General features: G+C 36.7%; 2 protein-coding genes and 1 long non-coding RNA gene across 4 annotated transcripts in view; 1 reads left to right on the plus strand and 2 right to left on the minus strand.

Annotated features, from left to right (window-relative positions):
- Positions 1 to 983, minus strand: part of LOC139974418 (uncharacterized) — an 84,656-nt gene extending 83,673 nt beyond the window's left edge. The window contains exon 1 of the long non-coding RNA XR_011795477.1: positions 464 to 983. This is a non-coding gene — a long non-coding RNA (uncharacterized lncRNA). The remainder of the gene's footprint in view (positions 1 to 463) is intronic.
- Positions 984 to 1,100: 117 nt separating this feature from the next.
- Positions 1,101 to 6,980, plus strand: LOC139974413 (ribonucleoside-diphosphate reductase subunit M2 B-like). The gene is made up of 9 exons (XM_071981555.1): positions 1,101 to 1,284; positions 1,608 to 1,664; positions 2,635 to 2,673; positions 2,976 to 3,011; positions 3,629 to 3,868; positions 4,423 to 4,556; positions 4,849 to 5,077; positions 5,416 to 5,634; positions 6,111 to 6,980. The coding sequence occupies exons 1-9, from the start codon at positions 1,213 to 1,215 to the stop codon at positions 6,261 to 6,263; spliced, it is 1,179 nt and encodes a 392-aa protein (XP_071837656.1). The 5' UTR covers positions 1,101 to 1,212; the 3' UTR covers positions 6,264 to 6,980.
- Positions 6,981 to 9,050: 2,070 nt separating this feature from the next.
- LOC139974416 (probable E3 ubiquitin-protein ligase RNF144A-A) overlaps positions 9,051 to 25,362 on the minus strand; it is a 28,147-nt gene continuing 11,835 nt past the window's right edge. Inside the window, exons 4-10 of one of the 2 annotated variants that reach the window (XR_011795476.1) lie at positions 16,407 to 16,467; positions 14,646 to 14,761; positions 13,977 to 14,098; positions 13,231 to 13,375; positions 11,983 to 12,072; positions 10,524 to 10,726; positions 9,051 to 9,565 (exon numbers count right to left, since the gene is read on the minus strand). Coding sequence is in view for 1 of the 2 variants with exons in the window: in XM_071981557.1 (XP_071837658.1) it covers positions 9,443 to 9,565; positions 11,983 to 12,072; positions 13,231 to 13,375; positions 13,977 to 14,098; positions 14,646 to 14,761; positions 16,407 to 16,467 (657 nt within the window). In the remaining variant the exon portion in view is untranslated. The remainder of the gene's footprint in view (positions 9,566 to 10,523; positions 10,727 to 11,982; positions 12,073 to 13,230; positions 13,376 to 13,976; positions 14,099 to 14,645; positions 14,762 to 16,406; positions 16,468 to 25,362) is intronic. The other variant, XM_071981557.1, reaches the window with a different exon arrangement.

Raw genomic sequence — 25,362 nt, forward strand, 5'->3', positions numbered from 1 at the left:
GCAGAATTTACACTGTAGTGCAATGTTTGCACACGTGTAACTTATGTATATGCAATAACATTACACCCCCACCCCCCCCAACAAATAAAAATATATATGTCAAATGGTTCATTCTGAGGCATATTTAAGACATAAAAGTATTTACGTGAAGCTTTAAACCTGTGGTTGAATGCAAAATAAATCACCCAACTGAACCATTACTAACCTCGACTGAGGATGTTTAGTGGGGGTGAAGAAGCCCTATAGTCCGTCCCCCACTTGCCCTTCCCCTGACATGGTCTGCTGCTTCCATATAAGTGTTTTAATTAGCATGTCTAGGTTAGATAAATGAAGCAGACTATACAATAAATGGTTTCATTTTCTGTTTATGTATATACATTAATTAAGGTCTGTATCGCTATTTGACCCCTGTCCCCACCCACGTCTCCACCATATACCTTGGTAACGTGGGCCTCATCCTTACCTACACCGCCTGGGTCCAGTTTATGTAACGTTAAGTTTCTCCATTTGAAATTCTGTTTCGTAACAAATCCGTTGGTAACTTCAGACTTAAGACATCTTTTGACCAATTACGTGTCCATTTATGTTAGTGGTTTCTTTCTTTTTTAGTGCTTCGCTAGCACTGAATAGTTTGGAAGCTTTTGTTCTGGCTATTCATTTGCAAAGCGAACGCGCCTACACAATTGACATGACATTCACAGCTGTCTAATAAGATATGTCGTTAATCGATATAAGGTTAAGCAATTGCGCTATCGGCAAGGGTAGAAAATAAACTCTTCCAATTTTTGTTTTTACTTTAATGATTTTTTTTTCGTTTATAAATTTTGTAAGCAAACGTTACCATGTTAATTTAGTAATACACATGTATAAACTAAGTTATCTGATCGTAAAACATTACAAAAAGCATATAGAGTTCTTATAACTTATCAAAAATATTTATGGGGCCCTGCAAATATAGTAGCATAGTCTTTAAAATGTTTATTCAGTTCTGACTTTCATGCCACCAATTGGAGGTCCACAAACGGCTTTGTCTAGAAAGATAGGCGGGGCCTATGCGTGTCACAAAATAGCGCGGCTAAAACAAAATTGTTTACACGAATTCAGTTCTCCCGCTCATCTCTACCAGGCAACAACTTCTACTGCACCACCTGCCTAACATACCATTAGTTAAGTTCATTGCTTCAATTTTCTTATTTTTCAAATCTAGACAAAATGCTTTCCGTCCATTCACCTGAAACAACGAAGATGAAGTTCTTATCAATTGAAGAAGACAAGGAAAATCAGGTAAGTCTTAGCATCCAAGGAATTACACAGATGTTTCATAGCCTTATTTAGGCGGTAGTGTTATTCGTGGCCCTAAACGCATATGCTATGAAAAAACGTTCATTACAAGTCTGACAGCTGAGGCCAAGTAAGATAAAGCTGTTTGATGTTTCTAACATCGCAAGTCTGTGCCGTGTTCACCATCAATCCAATGATGAAGAAAATCTTGTACTTTTCATAGCCCAACCAACGTTAGGCTTGTTCACAAGGTTGGAACTTGCAGAACTTCGCTAGTTTGTACAACGTTTGCGTAGGCTAACCTAGTTTTTTCTCATTTGTTTCAGACCTTAAAAACTTCCTCTTCAAGGAAAATCAAAGTTCTCGGAGACTCACAGAAACAGGTAAAATTTTCGTCAATGCACGTTATGTAAGCGTTCAGTGTGGGTGTTGTGTAATATCCGTTTCGCGCCCGGATTAATTACGTCACAATACGTTCGGTAATTCACTGAAGCTAGCTAGGCACGATAGTCTCTATACAGCATACTGACGAACTCTTACTCAGAGTTCTACTCTATATACTGTTGTTCAATACACAGTTAAGAGAATCGTTAACATTTTTTTTTCCTTGTGCATTTTGCCTGTATAATCCTGAGCTTACAAAAGGTTGTTTCAACACTAGTAAATACTAGTTAGGTGGTCTTGGCGGTACGAAATATAATACTTCTAACTTTCCTAAGCCTATAAGAATGGTTTCAACACTTAACATTTATCAAGTTAATAATACTATTACTAGTTAGGCTATGCCGAGGCATAGTTCAGATGTGTGATTCCTGACCCTTGAGATTTTCAGGATTTATAACATTTATTAAAATGCTTATAATTACACAGGAATAATTTATCCAGTATGCCTATTGCATTTCTAGTAGTAGTAGCCTAAGAGTAAAGATGTAAAGCAGTTTTCTACAAAGGAATTAAAGTATTCACTGAGAACAAAAATGTGCATTGAAAATTTGGACATATAATTAAAATTTATTTCAGCTAACGTCCTCTTCTATCATAGTTCACTGTATGAAAAGTTCTCAGTGTAAAAGAAATTCTTCATGTGATTATATATACACTAAATATATCATATAAATGTAATTTGTTCTGTCGCAAGTATATAAATTTTAAATTGAACATGTTACTCGCTTTGTCAACTGTTTTCAATGTACCTCGAGAGGTGTTGCTATGTTGTGTCTGCATTGAGACTGACCAGTACTTTAACACTATACAGATGTCCCTGAGGGGTCCTAGGAACATATGGTTCAGCTTGCATATGTTAATCATTTATAATGTATATTAAAAGTATATTTTTTTAATTTCCTGCTTCAGAATATCATCAAAACGGACATCCCACAGAAGAAACAACTGGTCAGTATTTTCAAGTTTGAAAGCCCATTCCATCATATGTAGCATTTGCAGGTCATCTTAATAACCCTCCTTCCGCCTCCCGGGTACCACCCTCCTTCCCCCTCCCGGGTACCACCTTCCTTCCCCCTCCCAGGTACACCCTCCTTCACTTTTGGTCCATGTGAGTAACCTGTTGTCTTGTGAGAGCTAATGCAATCTTGACTCCAGCCCCAAAAGCTCTTTTAACACTTATCCTGTTTACTCTTATGAAACTGAATACAATATCTTTCATTTAAGATTCATTTCATTTCTTTCCCTTGCAGTTGCCATCAAATCCTAACCAAGAAAATGTTAAACAGGTTAGTTTTCACTGCTTTTAATCTAGTCAATACCAGCTTTGAAATATGAATAATAAGTAGTTACCTAATATATGACAAAATGCCATGCAAATACAACTGAGATTTGTCCGTCAAAGTTTGTACTGGACTTTTTCATGAACCGACAGTTTCATCATTTTTTTTCATTAGACTTCAAATCGAACCATTAGTTTTATACTTTAGTCAAAATGAAAGTCTACCATTCCTGCTAAATGTTCCATTGTTCTTAAGACTTACTTTTGGGAAGGGCTATGCATTGACTGGATCTATGTTGCCATAGTTGATGAGACATCTGGTTGAAGCCAGTTTTTTTTTGAAGCAGCAGGGTGACCCTGGGGTCAACAGAGACAGCTTCCATGAGGAGAGGCAGCCTTGGGAGCATTTTATATATTTTTTTCATAGGGTAGAAAGGGGATAGAGGTTTACACCCCTTGCGGGTTCCCCCTTCCATTCTGTATCTGCACCTGCAAAATCAGTCAATCTGTTTTAGTTTTGTTTAGTTAATGAATGATTAGTAGCAATATGAACTTGATAAAATTACTCTTTTAATTCTTGGAAGTTTCAATTCTAATCCAATGATCCATTTTATTTGATTGCAGGAAGAGGCTGCTGAACCACTCCTCAAGGACAACCCCAGGAGGTTTGTTCTTTTCCCTATCGAGTATCAGGACATCTGGAGAATGTACAAGAAGGCTGAAGCTTCCTTCTGGACAGCCGAGGAAGTGGATCTCTCCAAAGATATGAAGGACTGGGAGTCGCTGAAACCGCAAGAGCAGCACTTTGTTAAACATGTTCTAGCTTTCTTCGCAGCCAGTGACGGTATCGTTAACGAGAATCTGGTAAGTTTAATAGTTAAACGTAATCTTTTCCTTTTACACAACAGCAGATATGACAGGGAGAGAAATATGTAAATAATATAAGCCAAGCATTGCAACAAGAGGGAAGACCCAGCAAGACCTTAGCTGCCCTAACAGATCCCCAAAAGACTTAAAGACTACTGGCTAAAATTTAGTTAATGGCAAACATTATTAACGGTGTACTCTTTTCAGAGCAGACCAATCATTTCTCATAATTAACAGTAATACAGGGCTTAAGTAAGGTACGAGGTTCATTGTTGATTATTATTGACTGACGATTGTAAACCATCGTATCATGTGCTAGTTCCAGATGTCTAGCAAAAGGAAACTTCAATGGCAAACTTCATGGCCAGTGAACAGCCTGCTGAAGTCACCATTGACAATTAAAAATGGTTCTCTTCGGATTGGAGGTACTGAAAGAACTGGAGATCTCCAAATTGAACCAAATTGTTGAATCCAATATACTTCATAATAAACTACTGCATGCAATTATTCACTTTACAATAACACAACTCGAATATTCTCTCTGCTTGCAGGTGGAAAGGTTCAGCCAAGAGGTTCAGGCATCAGAGGCTAGGTGCTTCTACGGATTCCAGATAGCAATCGAAAATATTCACTCAGAAATGTACAGTTTACTCATCGACACATATATCAAGGATACAACAGAGAGGTAAGGATATAATAAGTAGATTCAAACTGATTTGCAAAAGGGAGGATGGCCTTTTCATTGTTAGCCTCCCCATGACAGGTTCTCAATTGAAATATTCTGCAAAGTCCAGTGTCAGAAATATGGTTTTGAGAGATCAGCCATGGAGCGTAAAAAAAAACATTAATCCTAGTTTGTTAAAAAAAATACAGCAATAGTAACATTTTTTGTTACTATGCAAATCAACTGATATCATTGTTGAAATATTAATTACACATTGCATAATCAAACATTGACATTTTCAATTATTTTCCAGAGACCAATTATTCAATGCCATCGAAACCATACCAGCTGTAAAGAAGAAGGCCGACTGGGCGCTGAAGTGGATCGACCACAAAGTTGCCAGGTACAGCGAACGCGTGGTAGCCTTTGCCGCGGTCGAGGGCATCTTTTTCTCGGGATCATTTGCTGCAATCTTCTGGCTCAAGAAACGTGGATTAATGCCAGGCCTTACATTCTCCAATGAACTCATCAGCAGGGATGAGGTGAGCAGAGTTTTTTCACTGATCCTGCTCAATAACGAAATTCAGCATACTCAAATGTCTAATGCTCCAATATTACATTGCATTACATTATTACATTTCAGTTCATCTTTGCTTGTAACCAATACCTAGCCTGCTTGACATTGAAGAAACAGGATAGGTGGTATTCATAGTAACTTGGGACTTAAAAGCAAATCCTTCCCTACTCGTGGTGTTAAAATTAAAGTAATGTTTGCCAAAAGAAAGGCAGACTAATGAATTTCAAAAGTCTTTCCATTAAATGTTAATCACAATGTTTACTTGCTGCTTATAACCTCAATTTACTGTTTTTCTTTCATCAGGGTCTTCATTGTGACTTTGCATGTCTCATGTTCAGCCATCTCACCTACAAGCCCTCCGAGCAGCGCATCAAGGAGATAATCAAAGAAGCGGTGGTGATAGAGCAGGAGTTTCTAACGGATGCACTTCCAGTCTCTCTCATCGGTATGAACTGCCAGCTGATGAAACAGTACATTGAATTTGTGGCTGACCGGCTCTTACTAGAACTGGGCTGCACCAAGGTGAGGGTCATTAACTTGTCTCACATTGTAAGAAGAACTTATGGCCAGTACCAGTTAAAAAGAAGTATCGAAAAAAGCAACGGTTGAATGAAGTAAAAAGATTTTAAAAGCACTAGCTTCAATGCTGCCTTTCTGTATTCATGTCGGTTTTGCCCATAGTATAGGGTGTGTATAGTCGCCTTATTCTTAATAAACAGCTGTCTGGGAAAATATTCCAGGAAACTATTTGGGTTCCTACTTGAAGTCTTTCTGTACATAGGCAAATTGAATTTGATGCTTAAAGAGTTCCCGTAATTTGCCAAACTGCTTTCTTATATCCCTGTGAGAACATATTTAACAGCAAGATCTTAAAGGATATATTCAACTAAATGACAAACTATTCCCAAATTCCCTCAATTTCCCCTAATCCTAGAAACCTTATTTCCATCCCTTCTTAAATATTTTACCTCTATTTTCTCTTTTTCTTGTATTTCCAGGAATGGAAGGTCAGTAATCCATTTGACTTCATGGAGAACATTTCACTGGAGGGCAAAACAAATTTCTTTGAGAAGAGAGTAGGTGAATATCAAAAAGCAGGCCTCATGTCGAACAAGGAAGATCAGGTCTTCAGCTTAGAAGCAGATTTTTAAGAACAATGAGTCGTTCACTCAGAAGTGAATAGATCAGAATTCAATGTGTAGTGTATGGAACCATGCCATTCAGAGAGAGCCACTGGGCAAACCCTGCCTACATTTTGTGATACCGGGTGTTCCATGATGAATGGAAATGATCTTGTCTGTAAGTTTGTTGATGGACGGACAGTTCAGCAAGAGGAATATATTAACAATACAAACTGAATAGGATGCCTGGAATGAGATGATGCAATATCGAAGAACATTCATTTGATTAAGATTCTAAATTTTTTATTACATGCAGTAGCTTTTAATCCTGTTTTTATATAAATTGTAGTTGCTTTCTTAATCTTACTGACAATCTACGGTATTATGAGATCCTTAAGTCAGGCCTTCAAGGTTTACAGGGATCATATTTTCTGTCCGGGGGGGATTTGATTTATAAGCCTGACCACAATTGTTTAATTTGATAACTTTTATTATTGATATCTTGAAGACTGCAATAAGGAGTGTTTAATCCTTGCTGAGTCCAAGCTTGATTTACAGAGGTAGCCAATGTGCACATTACTAGAAATGCTCTACTGGTGTTAACTTTCTTTTCTTTTTTCTTTTTCTCTTTTCTTTTTCTCTTTCTCTTTTTCTTTTACTTTGGTGGGATTCACTTATGCCATTTCTTATGTTTTACCTTTCTTGTTTGTATATAGTAAACATTTAATAAAAATAATTTTATTAAAATGCACTTGTTATTTGTCTTTTCTTATGGAAACCTTAAACCACCACTTCCTGGAAAACTTCCTGTAACATTCACAATTGGTCTAAGAATATATATAACTTTTACTTTTGTATAAATTTTTTCACCCACCCTCAAATCCATTTCAAAGATCTGGGGAATGGAAGTTACAGAGCACAGACCGGTGGTGCTTAATGCATCGTAGCTGCACTGGTAGTGTGGTGTCTTACCTCCAGGGTTAGTGATATGGAGTAGTATTCTCAGAACATGGTATTGTGCACTGACAGATTACCAAGTACCATTCATTTTAATTAAACTTAAATGTAGATACCATCATTTAGGTTTTCGTTGAAAATTACAATCAAAACTACATAGTACCATGTACAGAGCTGTGGTCCTTTATTGTACCATACACTTTATAAAAAAAATTGATATCCGACACCTGGAATACTAAAGTCTCTAATCCAATTGCACTTGACTATCTACAAAATGTTACTCTTATATATACAATACCAACAGGCTGTGAGCTCTATCAGAAAAATTCAACGATTTTGTACTTAAACATGGAGGGAATATATTGTTGGATTTACAAGTTTTAAGAACTCTCTTAAAAGTGTTGTCGGACATTGCGAAAGTTAAAACCTTGGTACAGTGTGCTATCAGTAACGAGAACCTAGCCTACATTACAATATACTGAGATACAGTAGTGCTAGTTGAAAGTGTCTCTTAATCAACAAATTGTAAGCTAATCAGGCCAAACATTCATACACACAAGCTTCACTTTGATTTCTTTAAATATTTCAAAAACTTGGGACCTCCATAAACCTTACCCATGCTTGATGATAACTCCTTATAATGTAATAAATAGCTGCGTCAGTTTCTACATTGTTGACAGATACAAGACTATCTTTACCCAATTTAATCAGAAATATTTAAGGCAATGGAACTTAATCGGGAAACGCAAATCACTGATGGGAAATATAACAGTCTGAATAAGTGAGCCTCTCATTTAATTTATCCAATACTTTGTATTTAAAATCTTCCAGAAAAACAAATTAGGAAATATTTGATCCGCCTGGTGGCAAATGAGCTTGATAGAACAAGGATAAAGAATACCAAAGGAAACGAGCTGTCTCTAAAGAGAAAAAAAAAACCTCGCAAAACAAGCAGAAAATATACAGTAAACATATGAAAGCTGAACAGTCAGCTGAACAGTCAGAAAAGAAACTTTCCAACTGAACAGCTGCCATGGAATTAATAAAACTGACCTACTGCAAGTACTTCAAATTTCTCTAATATATTCAGCTTTTGATGATGTTCACATCAGACGGAACTGTTTTCAACCAGATTGCTGAAAACAATGCTTCCTTTTATAAAAAGAAAATATGAAAACAGGGTTTAACCTGCCCAACAATCCACACTCGGCAGAATGACCATTTGCTATTCCAACTAAAAACCAAAATAAAATAAAACTGTTAGCAAACTGCTTATCCACTAGAGAGCCTGTGTAATAGAATGTGTAAAAGTAAGTTGGCCTGACGTTTCGATCCTAGCAGGATCTTCTTCAGAGGCTAAATGACAAGTTACAGTAACAGAGGGGACAAAAACACGCACAGAATACAGACAGGTTAATGAGCAACTAAAAAGGGGACAAAAACACGCACAGAATACAGACAGGTTAATGAGCAACTAAAAACCATAAGAATTATGCTAAGCTCCATCAAAATTCCAAATGGCCATGTCACATATCCAGAGTTTCAATACTGCTTGATGTACATTACTACCACAGAATTACTGATTTAGAGGAAAAAATAAAAAAATTATCAATCTGACTTTGCTACAGGACACTGTTGCCAATAGCCAGCTTATTTTCTGGCTTACTGACAACAATTGTCTATATAATTATTGCCAAAGTTCTAACTGATGAGTGTTCATTCTAGTTTGGTCTCTACTGATATATGTTAACTTTAATTTCCACAAAATGTTTTCTTTGGAAAGGTGCTAGGCTCTTATAAAATACTTTGAAAGCTTCATGCAAACGTACTTGGAAAAACACAACATACACTTCTGTGAAATTTCTTGTAATACTAGGCTTCATTTTTTTTCAAATCTGGCCATGTATGAAACAAAATGAGAATTTCTGGCTGAATCTGAAAGAGGACAAGATGACCCTGGCAAGTGAACATACAACCAAAATAACCTCTTCCTTCGCACCAATGAGTTGCCACATTCACTCTTCCTTTTGCCTACAAGCTCCAACCCACTTCTTCACCCTCTTATTCATACTGTTGATCACTACAGTAGTCACTTTTGGTAGTTTCACCAAGTTCATAACAAGGTTTTCCTTTGACAAAACTACTCGAGGCATCTAACACTTCTCCAGGTGGAAGCTGAATTTGAACAAACAACAAGGAGGCTACCCCTTTCTGATGGCACCAGAGGCAATTCCATTTTTGAAGCCAACGCATTAGTCCAGTTCTTCTTCTTCATCCCCGCATCCATTACTGCAGAAGATGCATGGAACGACCAGCAGGAGCAAGGGTGACGCCAGCAGGATGAAGAGACCTACGCAAGCTAGGCTTGCAATCACCTGAAAATGTGAAGAGGGTGGGGGGAAAAAATGGAAAAAGTTAACAAAAACAAGCATGATCACAAAATACATAAATAAATAAATTGGCTCATGTCATCCTTAATAAGCAAATGAGCTGATTAAATTAGGCATGGTGGATAAGGAAACGAAAGGGAAAGAGTTTTCCTTCCACATTCTACTCAGTGCATGTAGTCCCAGTAGTCTAATTCGGAGAGAGATAATCCAATAAGCAAACAGTACATTTCAAGGTATTGTTCCTCCCGCTCAGGACTCCCCATGCTCCGTTCGACAGGTCCGTTCTCCAGTCAGACGACCACTCACAAAAAGACATGCAAGAGCGTTATACGTGAATTCTCGAGATACCCACACACCCATGATGCTAAACTATAGATCTATGAAATTATCATTATTAATCCAATCCTTCTTTGTTCAGTATTTTGTAAAGGTAGAATATTGGTTCAATTGATCATATATCTGTTTCTTATAAAAGATAAAGGAATTGCGCAAATGTAAGAGACATATTCAAGTAACTTTTTATCAACATCATTTTGTAGGTGAATTTTACACCCAAACACCTTTAGACTTATAAACCCAACCAAAGGGTAAACAGCATTTTTTCATTGGTATAGTTTGTCAGGATGTTATAACCAGTTGTGAATATGCATAAGTTGATGAATACAAAAGAATATAAAAAACTACAGAAAAATGACACTGAGCTCGTTCTCCCTATATGACCAAGAAGTGCATGAGAATAGTGTGTCCAGGGTATCCCAGATAACCAACAGTTGTGTGTGGATGTATCGGTAATAAGCAACTTTGATTTTTTACTCAAAAGTGTCCTTCACAGATGACCAGCATTTACATGCAATGTTTTTCATAAACATTTCTACAACTTACTGTACAACAAGTGATATTACAAATGAAATGAATAACTACCTCAGATGGTTCATGCACTTACATATGTATGATACCCATCACCAAACCTTGGGGGGCGGGGGGAGGTCCCCACCCTAGGGTGGTACCTCACGTTGGTAGATTATCGTCTTCGTCTCGGCAGTGACAGAGGTTGCATTTACAGCAGAGGATACAAGGTGCAATGAGTAGAAGGAATGGTGAAGCTAGGAGTAGTAATATGCCAAAACCAGCAAATATACCAATCACCTGGTGTTTAAAAAAAACAATAAAACAAGATCAACAAATATGACCAGGTTGTTCACCATTTGGTACTGACAGGCTAACATATGAAGGACAGTGGAACAATACCAGGAATAATCCCTCCCCTTCCCTTCCATCCCACCCCCCCTCCCCTCTCCATGGGATGAGAACCACATCCCCTTCATCACCATGACTAGCAGGGAACAATGGGAACGTCTCGATCCACTTCCCTATGCCTTCCCCAGCAAAGTCAAATAGAAACAGAAAAACCTAAACCAGGGTGTTGACACTGTCTAGCATAATTCCAAAGTTATTGATCATGTCAAAGTGTCAAAAAGAGTCATGTTATATTATATATCTTCATATGACCTTTGACCTTCACCAAAAACAATATGGTTCTTGTTTTGTGCCATGTATGAAGTATCAGCTCAATATTGAGATTTCTCCAGTGCAATTTCTCACTTTTGACCTATGACCTCCATCAAGTATATGAGGTACATGCATGTAATAAAATTCGAAGGAAAAAGAAAGCAACATTTTGATTTCTATATTTAGCTCAATGGCTAATTTCAACATTAACTGAAAACGAAAAATTATTCCTCTGTAACAAATCACTAGACAACTGTACATGCGAGTACTTTAGAAGGGTAAGGTTTGAAAATCATAAAATGTTGGAAAACAGAAAGCTTTCATCTGTGACTGTGTAGCAATTTTACTCAAATGGGATATTAGATGAAATGATTATATGGTTGCATATAGCTATTGTACAGGATAAACATGGAGTGTCTAACAATAGGTACAAAAATCTAATAACCTTTAAAAGCATGGATACATTTAGTTACCTGACACAGAAAAAGGAAATTTTGTACATTTCCTGTTTTAATAACTGTAATGCTAATAATATATATCTGAAACGAACACAGTGACTAAGTATGGGGAAGTTTGCACATCCTTCCAAGGAAATCGAGCACTGACAGAAGAATCTGAATTATAGATATATCAACATGAAACGGTCCTTTCGTGTTCTCACACGATCTGAGTATCAGGAAGCTAAGACTGACCAGGATATTGTTCATCAAGTTTTGAGAAACAAAGTTTGACAAATAAACACAGGGAAAGCTGTCATAATAAGTACTTGACTTAATGAACATTCCAGACCTTCTTAAATTTGATACAAACTGTGGTTCCGACATGCATATATTCAATGTTTCAAAATAATACCACACAGGCATCTAACTTTATTGGTCCTCACGTCAGCTTACCTGGGTTCTATGCCAAATGACCGATGCTCTGGAATGACCCAATTTATTCTTGCATGGCCCCTTGTCGTAATGTCGTAGTAAAAAATCGTCCTACAGTTTTCAATAAAAGGCAGAGAAAGAGACATCATAAGCAATTATGTCACAAATACGACTAAGATGACAGTTGCCTGTCATCTACCAAACAATACAAATATATCAAAACAATATCAAAAATAAAAATGAGTTCCATTTTGAAATATCTCCCCGATATGTTCTAGGAGAGAAGTAGCGTCATCATTTTGCTCTCAAACTATATAATTTATTCTTTTTTCCAGTTCTCATTTGAAGTCTTTCCATCTAAATGTAACAAACCTTTGTCTAAATTAATTAAATCTCTTTGTCTAAATTAATGACAGCATCTTCTGCCCCGATCTTCACAATTAAAGTGAAAAGTTGACTCGACTTAGGAACATTTTTCCGTGGCAAAATTGCAGGTTAACATAGTGTTGAGGTCGGTGTTGAGAACTGCGACACCTGCTTACAGGCTTTAACCGTACATTGTCACATTAATCCAACAATCTGATACTCTGTTCCGATAATCAACTGGCTGTACATAGACATTCCATGCTAGCTGATCTTATGGAGTTTGATGCACTACATGGCCAACAACACTGAAATTATTCCAAGTTTCATCTCAATCATGCTCAAGACATGACAGAATATATAATAATCTTAGCTCTTCACCTACAGATTGAAGATAAATAACAGACTGGCCAGGCTACCACCGACTGGCCAAGCAACCACCGACTCCAATTCCAGCTGTGGATGTAGCTGAAGGAACAACCACTGACCGTAAGCTCGATCAATAGGAAGCTGCTTAAAGTATATAATCTTAGCTCTCCACCTACAGATTGAAGATAGAGAACTAACTGGCCAAGCTACCATCGACTCCAATTCTAGCTGTGGATGCAGCTGAAGGAACAACCACTGACCGTAATCTTGGTCAATGGGAAGCTGCTTAAAGTACATAATCTTAGCTCTCCACCTACAGATTTAAGATAGAGAACAAACTGGCCAAGCTACCACCGACTCCAACTCCAGCTGTGGATGCAGCTGAAGGAACAACCACTGACCGTAAGCTCGGTCAATGGGAACCTGCATAAAGTAGAAACCACTGACCATAGGCTCGCTAGATGGGAAACTGCTTAAGTAGATTGGATACACATATGAGAGGTGCAAGTAAATAAGTCATTTGTTTGTTTAACTTACATCAAGGTTAGCCAAGCAGTACCAGCAGAAGACGTGTTTACACCTCTTACACATCATCTGGGCACACCCTGCATCTCTCTCTATCGGTATATGACACATCGGACAGCGTTTTATCTTGGCATCGTCATCACCGTCATATCTGACTCTGAAAGACAGACGAAAAGAAACTACGCATAAACTGAGCAAAATTCAACAATTCATACAACAATTCCTTTTGTTTTTCGGGTGACAGGGAAGTTTTTACTGAAGTCGTCATTTTATCTGGAATTGCCTCGCAAATTGCCTCGCCGAAATGGTTCGACTGAAACACAAAGGTACTAACGAGTGCATATTATTTACACTTGGACCTTCGTATTTTCAAGGTTTCACGATAAACTAAAATCATAAAACCCCAGCATTAAAGTTAAAAATTGGCAAACTCAATTTTTCCCAGCACTTGTAATATTCTAGGCAGAATTTTACGCTCAGTATAATGTCGAAACATGTTTGAGAAAACAATACAAAACATCTGCTTCTCTACTTCTTATACAGTTTCAAGTATTGATAATATGTTCCATATGAAACTAAAGATTCAACAAAAAAATGACTCAAAATGTTTTATCTGAGGTTCATTATTCATAAATTATAAAGAATTCCATATTCATATAAAGTTGATTTCAAAACCAAACAAACAGAGCAAAAAGAAATTTTGCCCCTCGTCTTCAAATTCAGGCAATCCTTTTAAATATCTGTGTAACAGGACTTACGATAAAACATCAAGCAGGTGTGCTGAAGCTCCCTGCTGTTGTGCCAGATTTTCCAGATTTTCAGTACATGATATGTTGGCATGCCATCTGGACTTGCAGATACAACAGAAGGTCAGTCCACACTAAATGGAGAAAGACAGGAGAGAAGATGTCAAATCATGTTAAACTATCTGCTATTTGTGGCCCCAATAGTCTTGTCGACTAACATTCCAAACTAAACCAAATGATCTTATTTTGCAGATTGCACCCAACCTATGACTAAACTTGGTGTACAATTCAACACCAACTGCATGCTACTTTTATTGAAGTCACGTGAAGTGTGCTACTAGTGAGCGTTGTGGCCAATTGGCTAAGGCGTCGGACTCGTGATCCAAGGATTGCAGGTTCTATTCCTGCCTAGTTCATTACGTTGTGTCCTTGGGCAAGATGCTTTATCTCACTTGCCTCTCTCCACCCAGTGGTTAAATGGGTACCTGTGGGGGCAGTATATAACTGCTGCTGGGATTGTCTCTGGGACAGGTTATCATTGACCAGGGGTAATATAAGGTCTGTAAAGCGTTTCGAGACCTATCGCTGGTATAAAGCGCTAGATAAAAAGCAAATATTATATTTTATTTTCTCGTTTGCAAAAGGTCGATTATTTATCGGAATGACCGTTGAGTCTCTCACCGATGGACAGTGGACAGGTTTAGCTTTGGTGGGATCTCCTCCAGTGTGACACACGTGACAGATTGTCTCACAGCCCAGCTCAGGACAATAGGTTCTGTTGGGGTCTAGATCAATTTCTGTAATGGAATTCAAATATTAAATATAGGCTTTAAACAAAAAATATAAATAAAGATATAAATTTCATTTTATATGATGAATGGGTCCATTAAAATATTAAATATAAGCTTTACAAAAAAAAAAAATATTAATAATATAAATTTCATTTTATATGATGAATGGGTCTATTAAAATATTAAATATAGGCTTTACAAAAAAAATATTAATAATATAAATTTCATTTTATATCATGAATGGGTCAGAGCAAAAAGAAAATTAAAGAGTTGTGTGTATGTGGCATGTTTGCTACTACTGAACATAGGGAGGTTAGAGTATGCAGGGTATAATATGAATGATGTTGATACTGTACCATGGGAGCGTGGGATTCTACAGTAAATTACCTGGAATGATTTAGTTAGGGGCTGAATCATTATGGAAGGCCGGTGGTGAATCATAGATCTTATAAAGAAGGGGTGTGTCCCCCTCCCCTGGCCCACTGAGCAGCAGAACAACAGTCCTAAGCCCTTTGTGTATAGAGTTACTTGAAGGCTACGGAGTGGAGTTTCATAATTATGCTAATTTGATCTTCAACAAATCTAGCAGAAACATTCTACATCTAGAGGAACATTTAAAACTGAGGAACAGCATTTTCTTTCTTTTCTTTTACAAACCCCTTGCAGGGAGATACTTAACACTTATTTGGGTTGGTTTCTATTAAAAGTTTCAAAATAATACACCACAGGGATCACTAGATATACTTTAGTGTAAATATACATGGCATACTTTATGCACTGTACACTTATATGGCATACGATACTGTTAGTCCTTCGTCACAGATTTCAAAGTCATTTTACACAGCATGTCTTCAAAATATTATCAATCCAAACGGTTCCACTTTTTCAATCTAACAGAACTGTGTCCATCAAGAACCTTTACACCACTTAAAACCTGACGAGCCAACACTGCATGTCTGCAACGCACATACGGTACATACGGTACATGTATATATCCTTCTTGACAGGAAATGTCATGTTATGAATACAACCAGCAACTTTGACAGATATTAAATGTTTTGTGAACCTACTTTCCTCATCCACACTATAGAAGAAAGTAAATCATACAAAAGAAATTAGAAAAATTGATGGAACATTCCCTTGTGAACTCCTAATGAACTAATGCGCATGGAGTCACGCCATATGCTACATGAAGTGCACTTTATGCAGCCTGAACAACCAGCACTTGGGCAGCCACACGTGATCGCATCTTGAAGATTGTTAACGTGTGAACTTGTGACCATCAGGTAAAACAACATCCTTTCACAAGAGGACGTAGCAACCATTGAGATTAACTTATTGATCATACCAGCATCCGGAGGTTTCTTTCAATTGTTCATTTACAACGGCGACGTGGATATAAAAATATTATCTGGGCTGTCTCAAATGAGATTAGGGCTGGAACGGAGTACAGTATTCGTTCCTTGGTTACAATTGCTTCACTGAAGTGTACGTTTCTTATCCTGTTTGTTGACTATAAACGAAAGCCTTAAAACCCTCCTTATGAGACTTGTCAATTTTAAGAACAGAAGTGCCATCTGTGGAAAAGCATTCAAGCGTTAACTCACCGAGTCGAAAGCAAAAAAACCACATTTGGTAGCATTCGACTTACCGAGTTGAAAACGGAATCGTTTGTAGCGCTCGTAAATATTCTCCCCGACTATCTTCTGAATCTGTAAGAAATCAAAGAGATGATCAATTCGAGTGATGTACGTTATATAAAGTAGGTACTGTAGTATTAATAGGGAGTACACTAGCCTGACCATGTAACAGTATAAGGGTATATTCCAAAACTGACTGGTTTGGATATTTACGAGTGACAAGCTTACCTGTCTCCTCACAACCCTAACCAACATCGTGCGTTTTGTTGTCAGGATTTCCTACAGTGATAGAAGATCCCTCCCTATCAAAAAAAACAGAATACTTATCGGGCTGTCCACGCTTGGTAATACTTCAGTATCCAAATTATGGAAAAGACCAAGAACATAGGTTCCAATTCCGTACGAAAAATCGCTGTAGGAAATCCTGACAACAAAACGCACGATGTTGGTTAGGGTTGTGAGGAGAGAGGTAAGCAAGGAACGAAGTAAAAAGTCCAGTACAGTATGTATCACAATAAAGACTAAGTAACACACTACAGGTCAAATATTCTAATGGTGACTGGTACAGTAGGTCTGGATAATCATGAGGGACAACATTACCTTCCCCAACGCAGGGTTACGTGGAAACCAGGTTAAGCGAGAAGCTAATTGAATTATTTAATTATGTTTGTCAAAATCTGCCACAGTGAGAAAGCAACATCACTGCAGGCTAACATTTAGGTCTGTATTTGTGAGCTCATTTGGTGTGAAACCCAGAGCATTCTTACATTTCACTATCGTTCGTTGGGTATAAAGAAGAGTTTTTTTTTCTCCACAAAATAAAATCATTTTTAATTCCAGTTTGACATTTCATGGATAATTTCTCCTCCCTAGTTCTCAAATATTCCCGATTTTGTTTTATGGCTTCAAGTCATTCTACAGAACTATCAATCTCATAGCACAGTACATTAAACTTAAATTCTTTGACAAATAAACTATCACATGGAATTATATTTTAAGCATTCAAATTTTGTGCAGCATTTTTGAAGGTTCTGAGTTTTGTTTCTTCTAAGGTTCTACGGTTCCTGTGTACAGAACTGCTATTTACATGTTTGCATAGTATATATAGATCTAGCAAACTGCCCATTTTGCATATATATCATTTTGCTATGCGATACCCAAATAAATTATTCCTTTTTATTTCCACTTCAAATGATTAAGTTCAACAAACCATGGAGGTAAAAACAGACCTCCATGGACAAACAATGACGGCAAATCAATTGGAACCTAACCATTCACATTAACACAACATTGTAGTCTCTTCATGTAGACTAATTCATGGTCAATTTTCCACATATCTTTAATAAACAATCTTTGTATGTCAGTACCCTACACTGTACACTCCAATGAATACTTTACTATTTAAATATCGTAGCAGTCCGTAAGGTTCTGAAGTTTGACCTCCCCTAAGATACTAGGGTTCCTGTGTTCAAAAAGTATTACTAAATTCTCTATGCACTTGCACTGTATTGTTTGCCCATGTTGCATATATATAGTAATTACCATACAGTCTGTAGCATTTTGCTGCTACAGTAAGCACTACTGAATAAATTATTCCCAGCACTGTACTGTTGTTACTTGCAATTACACTGTAGATGCTATGGAACTGTTTGCAAAGATCTCTCACAAGTTCTCAGTTCTCATTCATGTCGAGAGCAATTAGATTCGATCTATATTGGTACCAAGTTAAATAGGGCACCCTGCTTGGCAACATACAATTAACCAAATAAAGCCCACATGCACACAAATGATTGCACTGACTTAATGTCCAAGCGTAAAAGCAATTACTGTGCGTGAAATTAAGTCTAGGCGTGTGGCAATACTGTACATAATTTACCAATAACACCAACTGGTAAGGAATGGTGGTATATATAGGTAAACTGTAGAGGTTAGATCAATGTACCACAGAGTCATAATAAAAATAATATACATAATAATATACATCATTTGAACTCAGGGATTAATTTAGTATTCCAACTTTGTGTAGCAATATTGAAGAACTTACACAAGTTTTGAGAGTTTTGTCCCTTATACAGAAACAGTACTAGTACAGTAGTACATCATGGTTTGTGCCTTCGTGGGGTCTAATTCATAAAATTTACTTAGGAATGTTGCTAAGGCTAATAATAATTCTTGTGTTAACAGTGTTAGGAACAATTATTCTTCCTAAGTCCACGATAGGAATGTACTTAACTTTTATGAAATAAAGCCCTGGACATACATAAACTACTACCCATTTCAATTGCATTTGTGTACTGTGCATAGCAACTTGCCCAAATTGTTTTATCATTTTGCTAATTATTTTCTGGACACTTCAATACTGCAGTTTTAAGCTATATCCCAATCTTGTTTTCCAATATCTGGGCTCGAATTAATTAAATGATCGATAGTGAAAGGCAACTTTTTACGACAATTTGGAAATTGCCTTTGATGTTCAATTGGAAAAGCCTAGGAAGGCACCACGGCCCAAAACTTCCTGAACTTGTGCGTGATCGGCATGACAAAACGACGTCTGTGCGACAATATGAAATCTATTAATTATTTATTAATTCTCTGCAAATTAGAGTAAAGTTCATTTGATGCAAATGTTCAGGTTATATCCTGTGTCTCAGAAAATTATGATCCTACTATGAGTCACAACTTTTATAAACTCACCCAAAAAATATGATCGAAGTGAAATGACTGGTTTCAAAGTAATCGGTATTGTTCCCAAAATATGCTAGAATTTAGTCACCATATGCAGACACATGCTCACACTTCCCCAAGCATTCATACCTACGGTACAGTATATCATATGTAGCAGTTTTCTTGCATGAGGTATCCTCCCCAACCTTCCCAAGCATTAATACCTGCAGTATCCCATAGCAGTTTTCCAGCATGATAAATTTTATTGGTTTTGTTTTCACAATATTCTCATGATAATTTGGAGGAGGGTTGATAACCATCCGTACAAATAGTTCAAAATAAGCAAAAAAAGTAATTTAGTAAATTAGCATGCCAACATTGCAGGCAACCTTTACTGACAACATGTCAACAGAAAGTCTGCACTGTACCGTTAGCCATAAGTACGGCATATACTGTACAGCCATAATGTAGGGACAGAAAACAAGCAATGTTTCAGATTCCAGATCACGGCGAGGCGATTGAAAGTATACACTGTACGTACAGCCATAAAACGTAATTAAAAGCGTTACCTTCATTCGAATAGAATTTTATGATTTAGTCTAAAATTCGGGCCACGTCTTTGTTAAAGTTTTTTTTTTTCTTCTTCTTCTTCTTCTCTCCCCCACACTTTTTCTTATTATTATTATTCATTTTCTTGTAACATTTTTTTTGTCATACTTTTAACCTTTGATATACTTCGTGAGTTTGTATTTGGGGATACCTCACTTACAAGTTCTTATGAACTTTTCGAGGATCCCCACAACCATATATACTTTGTAAGTACATACTTGAATTATGTAAAATGTTGATAACGTTGATGGTTGAAATATAGTTGAACAAACATATGTATTTAAAGCCAGTGGCACAGTACTGTGGTTGCATTTCAAGATTCCATATTACAGTAAAACACGCACATACTCTTAACTACAGACCTGGGAGGCTGTGACCATGGAGTACTCTTCTAACTCCATGCAGCATGTGACTAACATGAATGATGAGAGACGTGTTCAGTTAACCTTCAGCGATTACAAGGCTGACTGGATCCCCCTACTTACTTCATACTCTGTGGAATTATTAATGACGTGTGTATAAATGTCATAAGTTACGAAGATTATCCATGAAGATGTGAAGTGAGATGATATGAACACGAGCAGATCCATCAGGAAAAAAAAATAAGAAACTTATTGTACACGTTAGTGAAACTTACACTCTCGGGCTGTTATTTTCCTACGTGTTTGCACAGTGTACAAATTTATATGTGCGGCACTGTACTGTATTTGAAAGTGCGACGCGTAAACATTTGTATCATTGTATGGAAATAAAAATAAGACAAAAACTGTTAGTAAACTGCTTATCCACTAAAGAGCCTGTGTAGGAGAATGTGTTAAAGTAAGTTGGCCTGACGTTTCCATCCTAGCAGGATCTTCTTCAGAGGCTGAATGAAAAGTAACAGTAACAGAAGGGACAAAAACACACACAGAATACAGCCAGGTTAATGAGCAGGGTGAACACTTAAGAGAAAGACATAAGAGGATTATGTCTACCAGTTGTTCTGACCTGGTACTGTACACTGTATGCAGGCACAGTTGAAAGCGTGAAACCTAAAGTGGATACTACCTACTGTAGGTTATTTATTTACCAAGATTTAACAACTTTTCAAATCATCTACTGTAGTAATACTGTACAATACTATGCCTAGTCTACCCAAAATAATAAAAAATTAAATTTTACCCTGGTGATCCAACGACTAGATCATGACAAATGCCCTCTTCACTCCACATTTTACATTCATGTGTAATGTTATGAAAGTTTCATATTTGTATCACAAATTCCCAATTTTGCCTGTGTAAAGAATTTCTCTGACCATTAACTTCTGCTTCCCAACTCAAAAAAAAATAATCATTTAGCCATGCTGAAATCTAAAATTACCCTTAAAAGGATGTTGACATGAAGTTTACAGAACATTGCTTTGATTTACATGTTATAGTTCACAAATAGAATGGATTAACACATTTAACATTAAGCCTACAATGAGGAGCAGATGTCATCAACAATTTAGCCTTAAAGTAGCATTCCAGGGATTTAAAGTGATTTAAATAATAACTCGAATATCTTGCAAAAACTACAATAGCTATACAAACATTCCTACAGTAACACTCTTTTTTTTTCCCTTTCTTTTTTCTTAGACTACGTAAATGACATCTCACAACTAAAATATTCTGCCAAAAGTCGCCCTTTCAAGAGCATCCGGTTACTGCGAATTACCCGTTATTTCCAACATATTATTTTGATAATTTGGTTATATTTTTCTGCCTTACATAGCTCAATGAATGATAAACAAACCTCTGACACCTGCTCTAGTATAAATGATTCCTCCAGAGACTGTTTGAAGCCCAAATTAATCGCTCTTTTGATCAATCCAAAGATTGCAAGGGTGTGCTTTCATTTATTCTATTTTCAGTTTTATATCTATCTTGATCTTTTACAAAAAGTATGCGATTAAAATTCTGAAAATTATAAAAGAAAAGAGATTGTCAGCTGGGAAGACAAATTTTGAATAAAAGTGTCTTCAAGAGCACAGTTTTATATTATACTGTAGCTGTGAACATCTTGCTATGGAACATATTCAAAGATTGAAAATATTCAGAGTAAGAGAGTTTGAGAACGCATTTTACAGTAGATGAGAGGAACGGAAATCCCCAAGCAACAACCAAAAAGGTATCAAGGGCTGGCTATCTTACAGTAGTATCTCTGAAATCAACTGCCATCTTGTTTTGAGTAATCATCTGCAGTTTTTGTAAAAATTACGGGAAACTGGTCAGTCAAATAGAGCTGTTTTGAGGGAAAAGAGATCAATATGTCAGCTACTCAATTGCAGAGCCTGAAATCAGTCTCTGATTCTCCTGATTACACTGGTTTGAGATATAATTTAAAGGGTACAACTGTACATATATATCCCTAAAAGAGACAGATATATTCCACGCTTCACACAAATTAGGGTACCAGATTATTTGATAAAAAGCAAGAATGATTTCGAAATATTGACTGTGTGCTATTTTTTACACGCAGGCAACGAACGTCACAGACTACAACTTCATTGCCTATTAATCCAATATAAAAAGCTGGTGAAGTACTGAAATGTATGCTTGGCAAGGCAAGCCATGAACAGGAGCGAGACGATTTTGTGAAAACAACAATTTCAAATTTTATAAAAAGACATGTGTGCTCCTTTCCTTACAAAAAACCAACATTTACTGTGACAGGATTTATCTGGAATGCATGAAATGAATCCTACTGTATTGTTATTCGTCACCATTGAAATGATATGATTTTGTACTTAATTAATCTACCTGTACATTGACAATGTAAATGGTAAACATTTAATGTACATGGTAAATTGTAAAATTGTAATGTACATGGTACATGGTAAACAATGTAAATGGTAAACAAAGTTTAGTAGATTTACAAGATGTTGAGAATCTGGAGTAGTCCCAAATACCACTACTGTAATAGAATGATCAAAACAAAAGTCATCCAAGTAACAGCTGTTATACAGTTCAACAGTTATAGCATGTACATACTGCAGTACTGGCATGTACCTGTACAGGTACAGTGGTCCTGCATATGGTAACATGCAGTATTGTTCAGTATTGCTCTTATAGTACTGTAATCAAGCCCAGTACAGGTATGGTATTCCTGCATATATACTAACATACAGATACAGTATTGTACAGTAATGCTCGTAGTACTACAAACACAAAGTATAAGTACAGTAGGGTACTCCTGCATATATGGTAACATACAGTATTGTACAGTACTGTTCGTAGTACTGTAAACACACAGTACAGGTACGGTACTCCTGTATATGGTAACATACAGTATTGTACATATTGCTCGTAGTACTGTAAACACGCAGTACTGACAGGTAGCGTACTCCTGCATATATGGTCACATACACAGTATTGTACAGTACTGCTCATAGTACTGTAAACATGCAAGGTACGCAGCAAAGTATATACAGTAGGTAAACTCTGCACCAGGGTTTTCAACCAAAACTTTTATTTTCGAGAGTAGATGTGGTTTGTAATAATTCTACACCATGGAAAATATGGAAATAATTTGCTAAATAAACTGGTTTGATATATACAGGGAACATTATCTGGCATTTCATTGCAAAGTGCTATGCAAAATTCCCAACCTGCTATAGAAACTGTGCAAAGATTGATACTTTTTTATTTATTTTTGGTAGACAGAAACCAACAGCATTTAGTAAGAGACAAAATTTGAACACTAAATAATTATTCTGTGACATAAATCTACATGTATGGGGGAGGGATTTGGCATAAATCAGTGAAAATTGATCCAATTGGCATGTGAGCATGAAAACCTGATTTGTACAAAACCTAAGTTCCAGAAAACAAAAATGTAAGAGGTTCTGATGCCCAAACATATTCACAGTGGTGGGTAAGCCATACAGTACATGTTAAAATTCATGAACTTGTGCACACCAAAATGACGAGAGATTTTATCAGATAATATCTACTGACTAATGATTGCGGCAACATATATAGGAAGGTACCAGGAATTAGTTATCACGTTGACAAAGTCTATTAAGTGACATAATATAAAAACAGATACATGCATGAATATTAATGAGGTCAAATGTTATGATCTCAGAAGCATGTACAGTACTGTATCTATATACTGTACTTATGTACAGTATGTTAAGAATTGATTAAGAAAGAAATGATTAAGAATTTAATGTTCACTGATTAATATCCATGATATGCACACAAAAAACAACACGGTTGATTGTATGAAAATAGGTTGACAAACCTAATATGCCAAGGATGAAAACCATTTGGTTCTTGTCTTGTGTTTAAAAGCCATTTTTTGCTTGCAATTTGATGAATATTAATGACATAAGATGGAAATGGAGGAAAATGTGCTTAATATGTACAAACATCACCATACCAGTATGAACCAATTTTACATTAAGCCCCACCCATTAATTAATATTCATGGCATGGGAACCCAGAAACAGACTAATCACAGGGCATCTACCTACCAAGTATGACATTTAATTATTTTGTGTTTTTGTTGTGGTAGTTGCATCACCATACCAAGTATAAAGTAAATCGGACATATGGTTGCAGAGATATTGACATTTTCAAAAGTTTATGGTAAGCCCTCATGAATGAGATGGGAACCAAAAACAATCAGGTACATCTACTCATCCCACAGGCATCAACCTACCAAGAATGACGTTGATTCAACTCGTGTTTGTTGAGATATCGTGTCTAGAATATATGTCAACTGATTTCCCATTAAGCCCTACCTACTCACAAATATTAATGAGGTAAACATTGTTGCTGCAAAGAACATAAATGTACTTACGACGTAGTTACATCACCAAACCAAGTATGAACTTAATCTGACATACCGTTGAAGAGATATTGACAATTGAAGAATTTTATATTAAGCCCCTGCCTAATCATTGATTTTCATGAGATGGAGACCAAACACAATAGGGCACATTTACACATCATGGGGCATCTACCTACCAATTATAACATTGATGAACTTGTGGTTGTTGAGATATCGTGTTTACAAGCTACCTGTCACATACACACACACACGCACACATACACTATGCCAGCACCATTGCAAAGGTTACTGAGCCTTCGGCATCATAACCAATGAAAGGACCAGTACCAAACATCACTTCAGCCGCTTACATCTTTCACACCCTATTTTCATTCTTGCAAACGACAAGCCCATTTCTCAGGGTTTTTACCTCATTTTAACTTAAGTTACAGTGGCAAGCACTTGATCAAGCGGACACTTTCAGACAAAATGAGTGGTGCAGGTAGTAATATAACTGTTGGGGATTCCAAAGCAAGATTCTTATCAGTTTGGAGAAGTTGTTCATGAATGACAGTTACTGTATCTCTACCACATACATAGTCTATTTAAGTTAATTTTGGTTTGTGTCACCCTTAAGTCTGCAACACTCCTTTGACTTAAAAATTTGAAATACTATTTATTCTGCCTGGTTGATGTTGTCATGGGTGGGTAGATCTGTGTGAAATCTTCTCGACTCTCGAGGACGCTGAGTCATACCAAGATCCTGTTGCATTTTGTATTAAAACAAGTAATGCATGATCATAATGGTGAAAGGCTGGTATTTTAAGGGACATTCCCATGGTTGAAGTTCCCCAAGACTGTTGAAAGCTTTCCACATACATTTTTTTAAGACAAAAT

This window comes from Apostichopus japonicus, chromosome 9 (genome assembly GCF_037975245.1).
Source record: "Apostichopus japonicus isolate 1M-3 chromosome 9, ASM3797524v1, whole genome shotgun sequence".
NCBI lineage: Eukaryota > Metazoa > Echinodermata > Holothuroidea > Aspidochirotida > Stichopodidae > Apostichopus > Apostichopus japonicus.